The following is a 21,379-nucleotide window of genomic DNA, read 5'->3' on the forward strand; positions in this document are numbered from 1 at the left end:
GCTCCAGAGATGCAGTCAGGAGATGGGAGAAAGTTGTAGAAAGTCAACCATTACTGCAGCCCTCCACCAGTCGGGGCTTTATGGCAGAGTGGCCCGACGGAAGCCTCTCCTCAGTGTAAGACACATGAAAGCCTGCATGGAGTTTGCTAAAAAACACCTGAAGGACTCCAAGATGGTGAGAAATAAGATTCTCTGGTCTGATGAGACCAAAATAGAACTTTTTGGCCTTAATTCTAAGCGGTATGTGTGGAGAAAACCAGGCACTGCTCATCACCTGTCCAATACAGTCCCAACAGTGAAGCATGGTGGTGGCAGCATCATGCTGTGGGGGTGTTTTTCAGCTGCAGGGACAGGACGACTGGTTGCAATCGAGGGAAAGATGAATGCGGCCAAGTACAGGGATATCCTGGACAAAAACCTTCTCCAGAGTGCTCTGGACCTCAGACTGGGCCGAAGGTTTACCTTCCAACAAGACAATGACCCTAAGCACACAGCTAAAATAACGAAGGAGTGGCTTCACAACAACTCAGTGACTGTTCTTGAATGGCCCAGCCAGAGCCCTGACTTAAACCCAATTGAGCATCTCTGGAGAGACCTAAAAATGGCTGTCCACCAACGTTTACCATCCAACCTGACAGAACTGGAGAGGATCTGCAAGGAGGAATGGCAGAGGATCCCCAAATCCAGGTGTGAAAGACTTGTTGCATCTTTCCCAAAAAGACTCCTGGCTGTATTAGATCAAAAGGGGGCTTCTACTAAATACTGAGCAAAGGGTCTGAATACTTAGGACCATGTGATATTTCAGTTTTTCTTTTTGAATAAATCTGCAACAATGTCAACAATTCTGTGTTTTTCTGTCAGTATGGGGTGCTATGTGTACATTCATGAGGAAGAAGAATGAACTTAAATGATTTTAACAAATGGCTGCAATATAACAAAGAGTGAAAAATGTAAGGGGGTCTGAATACTTTCCGTACCCACTGTATATATAGCACTGATTACTGCAGTAATGTCACTGGTACCCCCAAAAGTGACAAAAATGTCAGTCAAGGGTCCGATCTGTCCGCCGCAATGTCGCAGTCCCTCAAAAAAAATCGCAGATCGCCGCCATTACTCGTTTAAAAAAAAAAAATGACAGAAATCTTTCCCTTAGTTAGTAAACACAATAACTTTTGCGCAAACCAATCAAAATACGCTTATTGTGATTTTTTTTACCAAACATAGGTAGCAGAAAACAAATTGGCCAAAAATTTAAAAAAAATTTGATTTTTACATATTTTTTGGGAGGAATTTCATATAAAAAAATGTTAAAAATATTATTTTTTCAAAATAAACGCTCTTTTTTTGTTTATAGCGCAAAAAGTAAAAATCGCACAGGTGATCAAATACCACCAAAAGAAAGCTCTATTTGAGGTAAAAAAAAAAAAAATTTGTTTGGGTACGGCATGGCACGACCGCGCAATTGTCGGTTAAAGTCGCACAGCGCCGAATCACAAAAAGTGGCCTGGACGTAAGACAGCAAAATCCTCCGGTGGTAAAGTGGTTAAAGAATAAATCGCTATACATGCCTTTTTTTAAGCCAATCCAGTCCGGTCCCACACTGAGCTGTCAGTGGCAGCTTCACTGTGGAGGCAGGTGCAGAGGAGGCAGCCGAAAATGGAAGTCCCATAGTAACTCTATGGGTGACATCACTTTCCATTCACTTCACATCCGTTGTCAGCTGTGTCCTCTGCAGAGCTTTCACAGCTGAAGACCATACCGGATCGGCTTCAAAAAAGGTATGTATAGGGATTTCTTCTTTACAGGGTTAGATAGGTTAGTCTTAGGTCTTAGATCGTGGATGCCTGTAGATGTAGCAATTTTAGTGTTAGGGTGGACTTCCCCTTTAATGGCAAAATAGGCAGTTCTTTTAAATGCAATGATAACTGAGGCCTAAACCTTAAGGCCTAGATTTACTCACAAAAATGTAACTAAGTTTACTTTAAAAAAAAAAAACAGAATCAGCACATATACATACATATTACTTTTTTCTGTCCCGCACCCCACGGACGTTCCAAGTAAGGATTTTCAGGGAGGCCATAGTAACAAGGACAAAACGGGAATGGGCAGGAGGAGCAGCAGGACCCCCAGCGCAGGCAGTACACCCCCCCCCCCAACCACATGTGACAAACAAATGTGACAGTGCATAGCATATAAAGAAATACATATAAAAGTGAACCCAAATAAAAGCCCCAGAATAGGGGCACACACAGCTCACATACAGTAACCCCACCCGTCCACCCGGCTCCACACAAACCCCAACACGTGGGAGCATCAACCCAGAACAAACAATAAAAAAACAGACAGTTGCATAGGTATGAGAAACGCCAGCGGGTCGAGCCGACCCAAAAAGGGCCACGGGTCGCCCGCTGGGGTATCAAACTTAACAAAAATAACAGCCCCCAATACAGGGGGGAACGGGGGCGAACATTCTCCGAAGGGAGAGCCCACGACCAGGGCCCTATAACAGTGTGAGACAGCAGATAGAAAAAAACCCCCACAGCGTGAGCTATGTGCAACCCGGGCTGTGAGCAGTCAGTAATCCGAACTTAGGGGGTGTAGGAGGCTCAGGGGAGCAGCAGTGAACGCAGCAGGCCCCCTCAGAACCCCAGTGCCACCCAACACCCACACCCGAACCAGTTTGAAGAGCAAAGTCAGGTAGCAGAGAGGTATGTCCGGCGGGTGGGGGTGCAGAACAGCCACAGGGGAGGGGGTCCGCATCAATGGGGGAAAAACACATGCAAAGATGCCACTCAAGACTCAGCCAGGCAGGGAATCCCGCGTCCCGCAACAGAGAGGCATGTCCATAGAGTCAAATCCATCGGGGAACGGCAAGGACTGCAGGCGGAGACCCCGGCGGAAAACAGGAACATCAGGGCAAAGGGACATCAAGCATACAAACAGGCAGCAGAGCACTTATTCAGTGGAGGCCATCAAGCCAAGCCACGGCGGAATCAGGATCCTCAAAGAACCGCACTCTGTCTTCGGCCACCACACGTAGCCTCGCAGGGTACAGCATGGAGTATTTGAGATTGCGGACGCGCAGCCGGCGCTTGACCTCAGTAAACTGGCTGCGCTGCTTCTGAACAGCAGCCGAGAAATCGGGGAATGCCATAACAGTGTGATTGTCCAAGGGGATGTTGCCCTTTTCCCGGGCAAGGCGAAGCACAGCATCCCGGTCTCTGTAGTTAAGGAAGCGTGCAATAAAGACCCTAGGAGGGGCACCCTGGGGGGGTCGCTTCGCTGGCATCCTGTGGGCTCTTTCCACCACAAAAGCCTGGGAAAAGGCGGCTCGGCTGTAGGTAGTGACCAACAGGTTCTCCAGATAGGTGGCTGGGTCGGTGCCCTCCGATCCCTCAGGGAGACCGATAAAACGGATGTTGTTCCGCCTAGCACGATTTTCCATATCGTCCTGTTTAGCATAAAGTTGTGCAATGTCCCTGGAGGCCTGTTCCACCGAGGTACGAACCGGGGGGAGTTCATCCTCCACAACACCCAAACGATCCTCCACCTCGGTAATCCGCCCCCTGAGCGTCTGCATGTCCTGGCGGATCAGTGAAATATCCACCTTAACCTCCTCGATTTTGGAGGCAAGAGTGGCCTGACAGTGGGAGATAGCCTCCAGGATCTTACCGCTGTCCAAGGAGCGCTCGGCCGGATCCAGAGCGGAGGGTGGATCGCCGCCATCTTGGGCCTGTGCGCCGTCTTCCTGGCGGCGGAAACGATCGAGTTTGGCAGCGGCCTCGGAGCGTTTGGACAGTGGAGACATGGCGGCAGAGAGGCACGGTAAGTAGGCAGGCACACTGGAACGGAGATGCAGTGAGTATCGGGTCACAGGATGAGAAGAAACCGTTAATGCCGGGAGAGAGGAGCTCACGCACGTCTGCTCACATGAAGCTTCAGGCCACGCCCCTACATACATATTACTTATGATCGACACCACGGGTTGATTTGCTAAAACTGGAGAGTGCAAAATCTGCTGCAACTCTGTATAGAAACCAATTAGCTTCTATTTTTTTCTGGTCAAAGCTTTATTGAACAAGCTGAAGTTAGAAGCTGATTGGCTACCATGCACAACTGCACCAGATTTTGCATTCTCGAAATTTAGTAAATCACCCCCATGAGTTCTTTTGTTGTTGTCTTCACCTTTAATAGAGATTCTCCTCCTCCGATTCCCCGCCCTCACCTTGCATAGTAATCTTCTGATGCTGCAGGGGTATTGGAACTGACCGAGCTGTGACAGGCACTCATCAAGAGTAACCAACTATGTCCACCCTTTCCACCTAGCTCCTCCATTCATAGAAGCCATACTACAACTTCTATGAATGAATCCTGATTTATGAATTGAGGACGGACGGATGAATGAAAGGCAGGAGATTATGGTGGCAGGAGTGGGGCAGAGGTTCTTTGGGGACTCTTTTAAATAAGGAGACAGCATCACAAGGGACACATGGCATCGTAAGTATTGTCCCTTGTGCTGATTTAGTCTTCTTTTTTCAGTAAACATAGACTTTGGCCTTGGCAAACACCAATTAGGTGCACTTGCACACACATATGCCGGGTACAGCAGCAGATTAATTTGAATGGGCTGCTGTATCTGCAAAAAATGCCCCTGGCCCCTTTTTTAAATCTTTGGCACCATGCGATTTGGCATGCAAAATCGTGTCAATGCATGCGAATGCCATTAAAAATGAATGGCACATCTGCTAAAGCACAGCCGATCTCGGTGCGGGTCAGGAACACACATGATTATGCACACGTTCCCAATCTGTACTAGTCTGAACCTAACCTTAACTATTTAGTATGTTTAGTACCACAGTCAAGGGGAAGTGCAATGGTGCATCTTATAAAAGCCAATCATAAGACAGTTTTGGTTAGTTTAATTGTGCTATTATTAGTTTGATGCTCTTTTCCATATGTTATCACATATAATATCCCTCAGTGTGGTGTCATCAGATCCTTTTATCCTTTATCCTTTTTTCCTTTTAAAATGCAAGTAATTCGCCTAAATAGTCCACATCTAATGAAAAGGTCCACTTCCTAAATATTTGTGTTGTTTGATAGATTTCCCTTCACCTCCTGGTGTGTCTCTCAAATAGAAAGTGAAAAGAAATTCCTAGAATATACCATACAGAAAGTAAAATATATCTATGTTTTGGCTTTAGATACAGTTAATATGCAATTCTATGATGTTATATAAGGTTTTAAACATTTAGTCCGTAAATTTTAGTTGACCTTTTCTGGCAAATTTGTACATCTGTATTAATGTTACCTTGTAATTAATAAACCCATTAAAACACCTCATGAGGTGTTATTTAAAGAGTTCTGGACTGGAAGGATTTGCCCCCCTTACCTCCCTGGCGGTATGATTATTTCGGATTTTAGGTGCTGAAAGCGGTACCATTATTTTGCACGTAATTCTTAAGGATGAGCAGCCCAAACCAACTATTTATATATGATTTTTTTTTAACTGTGCGTACTTCTTTATAACATCTTGGGTATGATAAAGTTTGAAACACAAAATCCTAAATTATAATATAATAAATAACTATAAAATAATAACAAATAATAATATAATAATAATAATACTTTTTATTCAATAAATGATAGTAAATAACGTAATCAAAAACACTGACATTTTTTTTGGTCAAACAAGGATGCAATATTAGTGGTCATATTGCTTCAGTACGGTAAACGTCCCGGGTATGGAAAATTTTAAAACAGGGTACAGCACAAAGTCCAATGTCACAGTCAGGACAATAGTACCGCGTTTCTTTTCGGATTTTCCTTCCAGTGTCGTCACGTTTGGACCAGCAAACCACACACATCCTTGTGGGTGCAGGCTTCTTTTCCGTTGGTGGAATGTGGTTCATAAAGTGACGACGGGTCATGCGTTCGGGGTTCACAACACCAGCAGCACGGCGTCCGGATCTATTTACAGCCGTTGGTGTTTGGTGCCTGAGAAATATCAGTTTGGCAATTTTACAAACAAAGTCCGCATGAACCACAGGCCTGTCACTCTTCTTTTTTAGGAGAATAAATGCATTCCACAAACACTGTTCAAGAAGATGCCTGAATATTTTTTTATAATATTTTTTGTTGTTGTTTCCGCATTGCCGGATAAAAAGTCATGGCCTGGTCAGCTCTGTCCACACCTCCTATGGTGTTGTTGTAATCCTTCACCAGTTGTGGTTTCATTACATCTTTTTCACCTTTTGTGTGTACCATGAGAGTAGAGGAGTTGTGAATGGTACTCATCAGGCACGCATCTTTTTTGTTGCGCCATCTCAGTGCCATAATTTTTCCTTTTTGCCAGGCAACTATTTCTCCTGCCTTGAGCTTTTTGTTATCAAAGGTTGGGGGCATATCACACCGGTTAGCTCTAACGGTCCCATACGCATCCGTCTTGTTTTGAAGAAGGAACTCATAGAGTTCTGGGGATGTATAAAAATTGTATGTGGTGACACATTACCCCTGATTCAGCAATGGCTCAATCAGCGTAAGAACTAAAGCGGTTGCCATTCCATAGCTGCTGAACCTTTCATTGAATTTGGTTCCTTTCCCGGTGTATAGGACTGAATTCCAAATGTATCCAGAGCTGGATTCACATAGCATGAATGACTTTATGCCAAAGCGTGCTCTCTTGGATGCCATTAGACTTTCGTCAATACAAATGTCTCTATCTGGCACATAGGACTGCTGGAAATTTTTCAAAATGATTTGATAAACGTCCCAAATCTTTTTGAGTTTTGGAGCTGGATGAGAAGTCTCGTCAAATTCGTCATTATTTGTAAAGTGCAAATACTTAATAATGAGTGAAAATTTGTATTCCGACATGACCGTGCCAAAAAAAGGAGTGGCCAGTAATTTGTTGGTAGTCCAATACCACTTTCCCCACCACTCCCTGCAGAATAATTAGGCCCAGAAACTTCCAGATGTCCTCTTTGGTCACTGGTTCCCACATCCTGCTCCTTGAAAACCTCTGATGTGCTGCATCTTGTTGCTCCTGGTACCGATTAGTTTCCACAACAATCTTTTAAATAACCTCATCCGTCAAAAAGAGTTGGAGGTATGCCAAGGGGTTGTCATCCTCAACAACCACTTTGATACCAGGTGTTCCAGTAAACCGGAACCTTGGGGGGGCGCTACGTGCTCCGTACTGCAGTCAATCGAGCACCAAGTCCGCACATCGCTGGGCACAGTCGCAGGATCATCGTTGAAATCGCTTTCTGCGTCCGATGACGAACTTCCCCACGAATCGCTATCACTCCATTCTGCAAGCGATTCTGTATCGCTGTCGCTGTTCTCCAGCAGGTCATATACTGCTTTTGAGGTGCTTTTTTGATGCCATGGTCGCTCTGCAGTATCCAGACACAAGGTACAGGAAAAATGCAGGAAGGGCAATGGAGAAAGCACTGGGGGGCAATCTAAAGTCAATTTATTTTATTTTAGTAATGTAATCCAATAGGATTACAGTGTATCAGTGTGTTTATGCTTTTAACTTTTTTAATTTGCCGCTGGTTCCACCCCCCTGCGAACGTCACGTCGCAGGAGACGGAAGCCGGGGAACACAGAGCATCGGGAGGAAGATCCGCCGCCACACACTGCCCGGATACGATGCTTCTGGCGGTACCCCGAGTGTGGCTCGGGGTTACCGCTTTTGGCACTGAAATTTAACCCCGAGCCACACTCGGTAATACCGCTAGGAAGGTTAATGACCAGGCCATTTTTTGCGATTCGGCACAGCGTTATTTAACGGAAAATTGCTTGGTCGTGCAATGCTGTACCCAAATAAAATTTATGTCCTTTTTACCTGTACGATTTTTATTTTTTGTGCTATAAACAAAAAAAAGCGACAAATCTGAAAAAAAAAAGCAATATTTCTCTTACGTCCTATGACAGACACAGCTCTTAATGCTTCTTCACTATTGGGTTATGGGCCATCTACAGGAGTAGACTAGGCAGTGAAAAGTTTTCACTCGACACAGGGGCTGTCCCTCTCGACATAACCCCAGACACACTGTGCTCTCAAATCAGTTTCTTGCTGCCTAGTTAAAGAGGAAGTAAACCCTCCTCTGCAAGTTGTACCTATAGGTAAGCCTATGATAAGGCTTACCTAAAGGTACTGTAAATATCTCCTAAACATGTACTGTTTAGGAGATATTTACCTTACATGCAGCCAGTGACGTCACTGGCGCATGCGCTCCGAAGGAACGGCCGCTGGTGCCGTTCCTTCAGAGCCCCGTGCCGTGACCGTTGGCTCCCGCGTGCGTGCGCGGGAGTGACGTCACCGTGGCTCCGGCCAATCAGATGGCCGGATGCCGCGATCCCGGAAGACATGTTCAGTCGCCGTCATACAGGTAAGCAGGCGGCACGGCGGGGGCTCGTTCTAAGGTAAGTATTTCATAATGAGCTAGTATGCGATACATGCTAGCTCATTATGTGTTTCTCTTTCAGGTGGTTGTAAAAAAAAAAAAAAAAAATGAAAAATGAATTTACAACCTCTTTAAATAGTAGGACCTAGGTTTCCCGCTGGGACTCCGGTCTCAGTTTTTATTTTATTTTCAGTTTTGAAAGAGACTTGGTTTTCTCTTTCTGGGGGTGAATTTTGTTTTGGGGGTAAGCTCCTGTGAGATTTTTGTCTCCCAGTTGGCTACTTTGTTAGCTTTGGAAATGCGTTAACTGTTTTTGGTTGCGTTCTTCCCACCCCTCATGCCTATACTGCTTTGGGACGTCCCAATAGAGTAGAAACATTAAAAGCTGCCTCTGTCATAGGACTCAGAGAAAAGGATTTTACGGTAAGTTCTTACAAAAATCCAAATTTTCACATTCTGCTATATAACATTCCCAAAAAAAAAATTTAAAAATCAAATGTTTTCATCCTTTTAGGCCAATTTGTATTCTGCTACATATTTTTGGTAAAGAAAAATCCCAATAAGCGTATTTTGATTGGTCTGTGCAAAAGGCAACACATCTACAAGCTAGGGGAAAGATTTATGTCATTTTTATTTATTTGTTTATTTTTTTTACTAACAATGGTGGTGATCTGCGTTTTTTTGCGGAACTGCGACATTTTGGTGGACAGATCTGACCCCTAACAGACATTTTTTACACTTTGGGGGGACCAGTGACATTACTACAGTAATCAGTGCTAAAAATATGCACTCTTACTTTAATAATGACATTGGCAGGGAAGGGGTTAATCTAGTGGGTGATCAAGGGGTTAAATGTAAGCCTAGGGGAGTGTTTACTAAATATACAGGGGATGCACTAGTGAAATGATCATAGAGACCTGTGATCCTATATAAAAGGATCACAGGCGCTATGTGATTATTCCAGGGAGAAGAACGGTCAGCTGTGTTTACAACAGCTGACCGTCCTTCTCTCTCAGCGGGGAGCGATCGCAGGTGGCCTAGTGGGGGCGGAAGTGTGTTGCCAGCGGTGCGTGCTCATCCCCTAGCACCACTCGCACGACCAATGTAGGGCTACGTCGTTTCACGCAGCCGAGCCAGCCTGCCACAGAAAATCTGTGGTGGGCGGGTGGCCCGTGGCAATCGCGGCCGCCAGCCCCGTGCATCGGCATCCTCGCTGCCTAGCCCCCTATCACCCCTAGCACCTGGCGCCCGACCGACGTAGTCCTACGTCAGTTCACACAGGAGGGGCTGCCTGCCGCAGTAAAACTTTGGCGGGCGGTCCAGAACTGGTTAAAACTATAGATTTGTTGGCTTGCAAACATTTTGTTGGTGAGTGATGTTTTTCTTTTTTTAATTTGCAGATTATTGTCCTCAATAACTTGTTCTCCCAAATGTGATCGTAAGACAGAGACACTAATAGCAGTGGACAGCGACAATGAGAGGGGAGAGAAAAATGGGAAGAGAGTGTGCTTCAATGTTGCAGGGGATGAGCAGGAGGATTCAGGTCATGATACCATCAGCAATCGAGATTCTTACAGGTAAAATATATTTTTATTATGTAGCACTACCCCTCCAGGAACAGCCTCAGCCCCACTGACACACCAAGTTAAGCAAATAGATACTGCACTGTTACTGGGAGCAAAAATATAGATAACAATGGTTCAGTAGCAAAAAGCAAGCATCAGACTGGTTAGTGGTAAATTAATCCAATATATTGGCATGGGTTGCAAAAAATAGCAGTATGCAAATAAATGAGGGGGTAAAGAATGAGGTCAATCACAGTTCACAACATAATATGTTTACTACGCTATAGTAGCACTGCATGGAGTTCTATCCCAGACAGCAAGCAATTGAGCTGCAAGGTTGAAATTTACTTGCTAAGCTATTGCTAGACTTGTCAGGCTTCACAAGTTTGTTGCACAATTGCAGCAAGTCTGCATAGCATGACTCCAGATCATTTTTCTATGCAAACGTTCAGCAAGTCTGCTGCAAGTTCTGGTTCAGTTATGTTGTGCAATAGTCATCCCACCTTTGGGGTCGATGTGATGTGCAGAGCTCTTGCTGTGGACTAACCACTGCAACTCTGCTCTTGCTTGAGTCTTGCCATGCAAATATGCAACAAATTGGAAAAGTGTCAACTAGAACTTGTGCTTCATGTCCCCTGCAAGTGTACACCTTGCCAGTGAAAATGTGCACCAAATTAACAAGACTTACAATTCAACACTGCCACAAATGTGTGCCAAGTTATCCTTGCTGTCTGGGATGTACTTCAATTAGAGTAAACCTGATAAGCCACAAAATCATCAGTAATGATAATCAAAACTGCAATAACCCCTTTGTAAACAAAAGGCTTTATCCACTTTGGAGTGCACTCTAAATGAATGGCAGCAATGAAATGTAAGACTCCCACACTATGAATGTTTTTTTTTTTTTAAGCCGCTATCCGAGTGAGGAGTCTTCAGCCCTAATTCTTCTGCTGGCTAGCATTGGGGCCCAGTCTTTATGGTGGTGCAGATGAGTACAGCCTCAGTAAAGTCTGCCTGGAATAAATAATGCTGCGAGTTAGATGGCCAGTCAGTATGTGCTCAGTGTCTGCTAGTAGCAACAGGTTATTGACAACAGTGACCTCTCTTCAATACCAGCGATTTATCAACAGGGTTCCCACTGTTCAGATGTCAGTAGGTTATTCAGATGTCAGCAAGTTGAAGTACATGCAGGAACAGTGATATGCACACCTCACTCTCCTCGGAGGAAAGAGGAAATCCCTCACTAATCAGCCTACACAGTACAGCTCTCTCTCTCTCTCTCTTTATACCCAACTCGCATTGGGAATTGTAGTCCAATAGTCCATTAAGTGCCATAGCATAGTTGCTTTCCAGAACTTTATCTCCCAATACTGCCAACCATCAAGTCTCTTAAGCTCCTTCTCATTGTCAACTCCTTCTGAAGGCGGGGTAGTGTTAACCCATTTAGCTGAAGTCCATTGGGAGCACAGAGAGTACCACAGCACAGTGTCCTAAATCACACTCTTTTTCTATCCAAGCACCTGGCTACCCTTGTATAGGATACGAACCTTCTAAATACAGGATGCACAAAAAATAAAATTAACAGAATCCTTCATTCAGGCTGTATGGAGTGGATAGACAAATCTCTCATTGTGCCTTTAAGTATTTCAACAATCACTACAGGCGAATGCAGCCACTGTTTTGCAGACAATTTCCTTGTGGCTTTAAGGATGTTAGAAGGGAGGGGGCCACCTATATTGTTAATTTAGATTAATCTAGAACTGTCTGGCATTTCTATAGTCTATGAACAGCTTAAACCTGATTCAAACTTTTATCTAGCTGAGAGCAGCTTATTTTTTTCTGCATCATTTGAGAAAGTGGAAACCTCCTTCAAAGGATAAGCTCACCTGAATTAAGGGAGGAACATGTTCCCAGTGCTGCAGCCGCCGGCTGCTGCTGCCCCCTCCCTGTGGCAGCAATATGGGGAGAATTTCCCTTTACTAGCTGCCATTATTTAAAAACAGAGTGGCTGTTCCGGGCTCCGCCCACAGGACCACGTCATTTAGACACACAGCTCCGTGTGTATGAATGAACTACAAGCCTGACATTCCATAGTGGCTGTTGGATTGTAGCTCCCAATGAGGGGAGTATCAGCTTACCGGTACAGAATGTACAGGTAAGCCAATACACTGACATTGTGCAGGAGACCTGCATGGCATCAGCAATCTGCTGATCGCTGGGGCAATGCTTTACAGGCTCCTGCAACAAATTATAAATGCACATTTTTTTTTTTTTACCTGCAAAAAATTCTTAAGTGAACTTATTCTTTAATAAAACATTAAAATGTATTGACTCTTTTGAGTACAGAAGAGACATGAACAGTTTTAGTATCATTCATATATTTCTGTGATGGGTTTCCTGTCTTAGTGGACATCTTGCCTTACAAGGACAGCTCTTGTTGTGAACATTTTAACTTATTGGTAGCAGAGAACTGTACTGTACATTCTGCCTATTTGTATATTATTGCTGTTGATGGTTAGGTGAGGACTGTATCTGTAACTGTATGCTTTATATATTGTACAGTGACTGTAACAGCAACAGAAACTCCATTGCCTCCTTCACTAGTGTGTGCAGCAGCCAGTGTAGTTCTTACTTGCACAGCGATGACATGGACTCTGGTAAGATTATTTTTATGTAAATATATTGTGCAATTAATATTCTAACTTATGTATTATTTACATTGTTAATTAGTAAACATGCAAGTTACTAATTCATCTTGATTACAATAGATCAAACCCATATGCTAAATTGTTATATAAGCTATATAACAATAATGTCATTTGAAAAGTTGCTTTTAATTTTTTCAAATCTGCAGCTTTCATGCAACAAATTCCTGGTGATCCTGCCATAAAAGGTCCTTGTTCAGACGCTTTCTGTTATGGGATCACAACATTTTCTTATTCTGCATTGTCTCTCTGTCCCATAAACCACTGTTGCTCACACCCATTGGACAGGCATGGTCCACCATTGTCACTATCAGGAAGCCTGTACAAAAGAAGAACGTGTGATTGACACTGGAGCAAGTGAATAGGAAGTGGCTGAAAAGGCTATAGGAGAGCAGCAACACTGAGATATAAAAAAGGTTGAAAACAAATATATTATGAGAAAATGGTTGTTTAGGATACACAGTCCTTTAGTAAACTAAATGGTATTCATTTAGAGTAATTTAATCAGTGAATAATAGTAGGATATTTAATGTTATTAATAAGTAGGTTTGTATTTAATGTTCTCCTATTTTGCTCCTTATTCCTCAAGTTGAATTATGACCATATATGTATTTATCCATGATACACAAAGTGCATCCAGCCACGATCACCGCAGGTAATTTCTGGCTGTGCGAACAGTCTTAAATAGCCTCTGACAACCTCTCATTGCATTGTACCAGCTCGGCATCCACAGCTATCTGCACACAGCTGTCAATCCCAGTCATAGGAATAAGTAGATTCTTGCTGCTGATATTCGAAGCATGGTTAAATACCTGTGCTAATGCGGCCTAAGAACAGAACATAAAGGGCTGTAACCAAGAGCATCCAATCTGAATTGATTGTTTACATCAAGGCAATAGGACAAGTACGGTGGTGAACATGGCATAGGGAACACAGGCTGACATTGTAGAATTTTGCAGAATTTATTGTGTCTAATTCCTTTATATCACAGGGGATGAGCTGCCATTAAATGTCAGAATTTCCCATGAGAAACAAGACAAATTACACAGCTGCTTGGAACACCTTTTCAGTCAGGTGAGTGAAATACAACAGGCGCATTTTTGTATAACTCTCTGTAGACAACGTACAACATGTAAAACAAAGAACAAGTCAGCACTTATTAAATCAGGCAGCTAGCATAAGAGGTCAATATGCAAAACCCCCTGTCAGAAATGTGCATATATAATGCCGAACCCAAACATTGAATCTACAGGGGTTGGACAAAAATATGGAAACATTACATGATTTGCAAGCGTGAAAGTGATGGCATGTTTTGCGTTAAAAGTGGAAGTGATGTAACATTCTTTTGCTTCTATTGTGTGATGAGACTCCTATCTGACAGATGGGAAGCCTAACTTTCGTCATTCACTGCGTGTGCTGAGTCATGTCAGAGGTTACCGAGTTTCAAAGAGGGCACATTGTTGGTGCCTGCTTAGCTGGTATCTCAGTGACTAAAGTTGCCAATTTGTTTGTGGTATCGTGAGGTACAGTATCACAGGTTATGACATCATATACAATTTCTTGGGAAAACGTCATATGATAAGCAGAAGTGTGGTCGACATGGTCAACTGACCAAAAGAGAAAAAAGGACATTTCACAGGATTCTGACCCGGATTTCTGCATGATTCCATTATCCACCACAAGAATTATATCTGTCAATTCCCAAGAGAATTCAGGCCGTCTTGGATGCCAAAGGTGGTCCAACACCATATTAGGTAACGATTTTGTTCTTTTACCATACTTGTTTCCATAATTTTGTCCAACCCCTGTATATGTCCATTAGTGACAAATCATTTCAAATGATAGGTGCTGCAATTCGTAAAAATCATGCACCATGTCATCCTTCTTTGGGCAAAATCATAAATAAATAAGAAATAATAATTTTTTGACATGTGTCTATAATTTTGTTCCTATAAACCACCAATTCACACTGTGTAGGATAAATAAGTTAAGTTCCTTACAAATGTGAAATAAGAAAGTTCTGAAGTAATTTTCTTATAATTTTATTTTATCTAACAAAACAATAAATATATTCCCTACTTTTAAGATGATAAAGAATTTAATTACTTTTTGCTTTATGCCAGGTGGAATCAATTACTAATCTTCTGAGGGGACCAGCTGTTGCAAGGGCATTTGAGCAAACGAAATACTTTACTCCGGGGCGAGGCCTCCAAGGTACATCTGGTGATATACACTTTAAGTATATATGTTTTTTATACTACAGAAATAACCACAGTCCTCCAAATGGTCAATCACATTGACCCTTTACCACATGATGAACTGTCAGCCAAGGACAGCAGATCACAGGATGTAAACACAAGCCAGTTATCGGCTTTTCTCTCCTCATGCTGGTTGTGAGGAGAGAAAAAGAAAGCAGATAACCGGCTTCTGTTATCGGTCCCAACCGTGTCCACCAGTTCTGCTAATCAGTGCCCACCAGTGCTGCTAATTAGTTCCCATAAGTACTGCCAATCAGTGCCCACTAGTGCTGCTAATCAGTGCCCACCAGTGCCACCTATCAGTGCCCATCAGTGCTGCCAATCAGTGACTCATCATCAGTGTCACCTATCAGTGCTGCCTATTGGTCCCCGCCTATCAGTGCCCATCAGTGACACCTATTAATACCAATCATTGCCACCTATCAGTGCCCATCAGTGCACTATAAGTGCTGCATATTAGTGCTGCCTATCAGTGCCACCTTTTAGTGCCCATCAGTGGGGCCTCATCAGTTCCACCTCATCCATGCCCATCAGTGCATCCTATCGGTAGCTATCAGTGCAGCCTCACCAGCGCACATCATAAAAGGAGAAAAATTACCTGTTTGCAAAATGTTATAACAAACCATAAAAAATGTTTTTTGTTTTTGTTTCTTTGTTTGTTTAGCAAAAAATGAAAAACCCAGTGGTGATTAAATACCACCAAAAGAAAGCTCTATTTATGTTAAAAAAAACTGTAACAATTTTGTTTGGGTACAGTGTTGCATGACAGGGCAATTGTCATTCAAAGTGTGACAGCGCTGAAAGTTGGCTTGGGCAGGAAGGGGATAAAAGTGTCCAGTAGATAAGAGGTCAAACTTCCCTTATTCTTGTGGAGGATATTGGAGTTAGTTATTGATTTACAGCAGTTGGTTGATTAACTTCCAGGGAGAAGAAAAGGTTGTGTAGAGTCTGCAAAGTCTGGACTCAGCTCTGAAATAATGTGTTATGTGTAATTTTTAACGAGGTGCTGACATAGATATTCATAGATATTCATAACACTAAACAGGTATTAATAGCCACATTTCCACTTTAAGCATTTTTAACCAAACTAAAAGACAGTTTCATGTTTCCATGGAGGTATATATATATATATATATATATATATATATATATATATAGCTCTCCCTTTTTTTTTTTTTTCCTGAAGGTTTCCCATTATTTTTTAGTTACTCCTTAGTTTGGTAAATGTCACAGCTGTTACTGATATGATAGCTGAAAGAAAATGTATATAAACGCTACAAATAGCAGCTATTTCTTCATTTGTCTGAGCTATGGAGTGACGATGATAAATAATCTTAGCACAGTTATATTGCCTACATCCAGATGTGAGTTTTCAAGCTGTCACTCCTTCTTTTTCATGTTCTCTATAGAATTTCAACAGGAAATGGAGCCTAAATTAAGTTGTCCAAAGCGGTTACGACTTCATATTAAACAGGATCCTTGGAATCTGCCAAGTAGTGTCCGAATTCTTGCACAGAACATTAGAAAATTTGTAGAAGGTGAGTTAAAATTATCCAGAATCTTTGAAAAGAAAATATTGGAAATGTTGTTTTTAAAAAGCATGTTTTTCTTTGACCTTGAGATTTCATATACATACAGTGCCTTGAAAAATTATTCATACCCCTTGAAGTTTTCCACATTTTGACATGTTACAACCAAAAACGTAAATGTATTTTATTGAAATTTTATGTAATAGACCAATACAAAGTGGCACACAGTTGAAAAGTGGAAGGAAAATGATAAATGGTTTTCGAAATTTTTAACAATTAAATACCTGAAAAGTGTGGCATGCCTTTGTATTCAGTCAATAATTTGTAGAACCACCTTTTGCTGCAATTACAGCTGCAAGTCATTTTGGGGATGTCTATACCAGCTCTTGCCCATTCATCTTTGAAAAGTAGCTCAAGTTCTGTCAAAATAGATGGGGAGTGTCTGGTATAGCAATTTTCAAGTCTTGCCACAGATTGTCGATTGGATTTAGGTCTGGACTTTGGCTAGGCCATTCTAACATATGAATATGCTTTTATCTAAACAATTACATTATAGCTCTGGGTGTATGTTTAGGGTTGTTGTCCTGCTAGAAGGTGAACCTCCACTCCAGTCTAAAATCTGTTTGCATACTTTAATCTTCTAAGATTGCCCTGTATATGGCTCCATGCATCTTCCTATTAAGATCCTATCCTGCAGGCTTTACTGTACTCCATTATGACGGCTGCTGAATAATTATAAAATGGCCAAATGGCCCAAATGACTTTGCATAGCAGCACTTGTGGACTGCAATATTTTCTAGGACAGACAGGTCATTCCTACCTTTTTGAAGCAGGGCAAGGTCTGGATTCCTATGCCCCATACACACTACAATGGGTTGAATGAAAAAAACTGGGGGCGTGGCTGGCTGCCGGAGAGTATGGCCACGTGAGAAGAGAGCTCCGAGCCACCCAGCTCTCCAAGCACCATCAAGCGACGAGGGACAGCTTAAACCACCCGGGATCGGGACTATACACATCCTGCTGACCTACCGCCACCATGGGAAAGCAGAATAGCAGTAAGGGACTACGCAAACTGATGGATTTCTTTGCCCCGACCAGCACACCGGGATTCCAAGATGGTGTGGAGGCCTTCAAACTGCTGCGTGACTCCCAGGAAGGAGACTGAAGGGATGGTAGGGCTAGACGCTACTCTGCTTCACTCTCACCCAGCAGCACCAATCAATCCTCTCAGGGCATAACGCCAGCACAGAAAACAGCTCCAAGGAGATCTGCGGCCCACACATATGCAGGTGAGAAACATAAAGGGGACATATCACAAAATAGCATGACAGACTTTTATGAACAAATTCATGATTTCCCCACTACTGGACAACCCCTTAATGACACCACTATGAAGGAGTTGCTGGTGTCTCTGTGGGGCTCCATGCATAGAGATTTAATGGAGTGTATCACAGATGAAAACCAAAATTGCTGAAGTGGCAGACCGCATTAATCACGTTGAAAACAAAATGGCTGAGTTTGCCTCAGCCCACGATGAGTTAGTGGATGCACATAATGACAAAGATGAAGAATTAGAAATACTGAGAAGCAAGATGGCAGACTTAGAGAATAGGAATACGTTAAACTATGCCGGGTGCCTGAGTTCATTTCTCCTTTAGAGCTTCAACACTATGTGCAAAAATTAATCAAGGACCTGCTCCCTGATACACCAATGGGAAAAATTGTCATAGACCGGGCCCATAGATTACCAAAACCACAATACCTTCCAGATAAGATTCTGAGGGATGTTATATATACATTTTCTTCATGTGAAGGATGATCTGATGTGTGTCGCAAGACAACAAACCCCACTGCCAGATCCATACGCAGGAATAGCACTTTATACCGACTTATCTCAGTACACCATCATGGCACGTAAAAAACTGGTGCCCCTCATCAAGTTACTGCGAAAAAAACAGCTTTCCTTCTCCTGGGGATTCCCAACTAAACTGCTTATAGTCAAAGAAGGCCGCACCTACGTGGTTAGGTCTGTGGAAGAAGGTTTTCGGTTGACTAAAAACTGGGGGATGCTCCGGCAGGAAGAAGACCCTGCTGTGAAACCCCAACCCCAGAGCATATTGCCCCAGATTTGAGATGGACTAACAACACCTGGAACTCCCCTTGGCCGTGTGTGGACTTAGACCTATCAGAGTCCAAGTTGGTCAACACCTGCTCAGGAGAAGACTGAATGGTAGGAGCCTGACCCCTGTTGTTCCTATGCAAATTTTTTCATACTTTGAGGTTTCCCTCTATCTTTTTTTTAGACGTTTCTTGTTGTCTTGTTATGAACTGTTCTCTTTTACTTCTCTCTTTACTACCACTGGTGACCCACATTAGAAACAATGATGACTTTTCTCTGGAATCTTCCCACGTTCATCGAGCACCGAAAGAATATTCATGTACCAGTATGGAGCCTCCCCAGTATCAATCACAGGTACATTTTTTACCCAGCATCTACTACTAACTCTTGGGCTACAGATCTGCAGAAACCCCTCTCTAATACACCATGGTACTTAAGTTGGCTACTCTAAATGTTCATGGCCTCAATATCCCTTTTAAAAGAAGATCAACGTGGCAGGAGGCAAGATCTCTGAAAGGAGGCGAAACACACTTTGCACAACAAAAACAACCAAATTGCTCCAATAAGTTGTTCCCTCATATCTTCACAGCCTCTGGACCTACAAAAAAATGAGGGGTATTGATTGCCATTACAACTCTATTGCCTTCCAACTTCACGAGATTGTACGGGACAAGGGGGGGGGGGGATACCTCATACTTGAATGTGATCTTAACAACGTTACTTATACCCTCGTGAATTTATATGCACCTAACTCAGGCCAACTGTTTTTTCTCCACTCATTGAAGAAAAAGGTTGATGGGATCAAAAAAGTCCTGCTGCTATATTGTGCGGACTTTTACTGTGTGGTAAGCAAGCAACAAGACTGTTCATCCCTCCATCACTCTACTCGAGTGGATCTGCAGCCCTTCATGCACTCCTCTGACCTATTTGGTATGTGGCATTGCACCAATTCTAATGACAAAGACTTTACCTACTATTCGGCACCTCATAGATCGCATTTGAGGATAGATTTGTTTGTTTCTGAATTGCCACCTTTGCATAATATCGTATCAGTTAATATTCATTCTATCACGTGGTCTTCATTATATACCGCAGAGCCAGTACATCAATGGCGCAACAATACAGCCTTGCTGACTGTAATGGACCGTTTCAGCAGACAAGGGGTTAAAATCCGTTTAGGCGATATGCCCCTTTCTGAGAGACAGGCACAGCTACTGCAGAACACCAAACTCCCAAACTGAATACAAAATAGCACTCCAACCTGGAACCTCACGAATAGCTGCTAGCAGACGAACAGGAAAAGCATACATCAGCTTACACTCCTAGCAATCAGTCTCCAACAGCATACAGTGAATCCCCCCAAGAACGAGACAAAGCTCCGAGTTGAGGGTAAAACAGGAACAACAATATTTATTGGAAGAACACAGCACACTTTTATACAGAAATTGGAACATCCCTCCCCCAACAACCGCTTTCCCATTGGTCAATTGCACAGTACCTGCAGTTCCCAATAAGGTCCTCTCCAGCCATGCAAATGAGGGCTTGAAAATTAGTCAGCAGTGATTGGTCAGATAACTTGACCAGAAGGACTGCCATGCAAATGAGGACTTGAAAATGAGTCAACAGGGATTGGTCAGATACAGAACAATGGTTCCCTAACAATCCCTCAATACACATTACTCTGAGTGTCAATACATCCCTTAGCAGACAACAGGTGAGGTCATTAGCACACCTGACAATAGGTGAATGGAGAGCCACCTCAGACAGCCCGTCTCCTCAGAACTTCCTGTAATGACCATATTAGGAGTTGACTTCCTGTTCAGAGACTTTATGGCAAATGGGAACAAAAATCTTCATATTACAAGGGAGACATTTTTCCTGAATATGACTGTCCCATTTGTAGTAGTCCAAAACATATTTTCAGTGTTCAACACCCTCCTGGTCACCCTGCATCCATAACAGATGCAGGGTGATTTAAACATAAGAAAACCACACAAGGCTGGACATAGTGCCCCCCAACCTCTTTAAAGGAATTTGGGTCCACAACCCCCATGCCCAGAGTGACTCCTGTCACACTGACTAACTCCAAACAACGAGTTTGATACCGTTTGTATTGCCAGATTCAAGAATATTTTTCATGTACTGATGTGCCTGAAACTAATGTTTTTTCATGATGGTGTGCCCATGTAATGTTCTGGTACCTCTGGTACCCTTATTTCCACATTTCTCTCTTAATATTGCATCCCATCTTGCTATCCAAATGGAACGCATACACCTTTAAGGGCAATGACGTCATCGCCGGGCGCCGCTATGAGCGGCTATTTCAATCGCCGGCTTTCTCTCACTCATTGCTCGTTCAAACCGCATGTTGCCTTGTCTTGTCCAATGCTGCCGGAGCTTCAAGCTATTCCCCTTGCCTGAACAAGATAGGAACCTCGCTACCGATCCAGTATCTCGCTACCGGATTACTCCATTACTCTTGGACCTTGCTACTACTAACCCATCTAGTGATAAGTACCCCGCAGGGGATTTCTTCCTCAACCTAACTTTCACTATCTACTACTGCATACTAAAGGGACTATTACTATCTAAGCTATTTCTATCATCTGCATAGATTGCTAGCTCTTGGGACTACCATCACCTATCATTGCACTAGGTTACTCTCTCTTGCATACTTCATCTGCTGTCCCCTACCACCTGTTACTATACATGATTGCTAAAACCTATCTGCATACTATCATCACCTACCACTCTCCTGAATACTACTACTAAGTGCTCACCATTCTATT

The 21,379-nt window shown here is 43.0% G+C and overlaps 1 protein-coding gene across 1 annotated transcript in view; it reads left to right on the plus strand.

Moving 5' to 3' along the window:
* Nucleotides 1-21,379, plus strand: part of PREX2 (phosphatidylinositol-3,4,5-trisphosphate dependent Rac exchange factor 2) — a 438,451-nt gene that overhangs the window by 306,351 nt on the left and 110,721 nt on the right. Inside the window, exons 26-30 of the mRNA XM_082259215.1 lie at nucleotides 9,815-9,991; nucleotides 12,542-12,636; nucleotides 13,676-13,758; nucleotides 14,808-14,898; nucleotides 16,352-16,480. Coding sequence (XP_082115341.1) covers nucleotides 9,815-9,991; nucleotides 12,542-12,636; nucleotides 13,676-13,758; nucleotides 14,808-14,898; nucleotides 16,352-16,480 — 575 coding nt within the window. The remainder of the gene's footprint in view (nucleotides 1-9,814; nucleotides 9,992-12,541; nucleotides 12,637-13,675; nucleotides 13,759-14,807; nucleotides 14,899-16,351; nucleotides 16,481-21,379) is intronic.

The sequence above is a fragment of the Pelophylax lessonae genome (assembly GCF_965119305.1).
Source record: "Pelophylax lessonae genome assembly, chromosome: 5".
Lineage (NCBI taxonomy): Eukaryota > Metazoa > Chordata > Amphibia > Anura > Ranidae > Pelophylax > Pelophylax lessonae.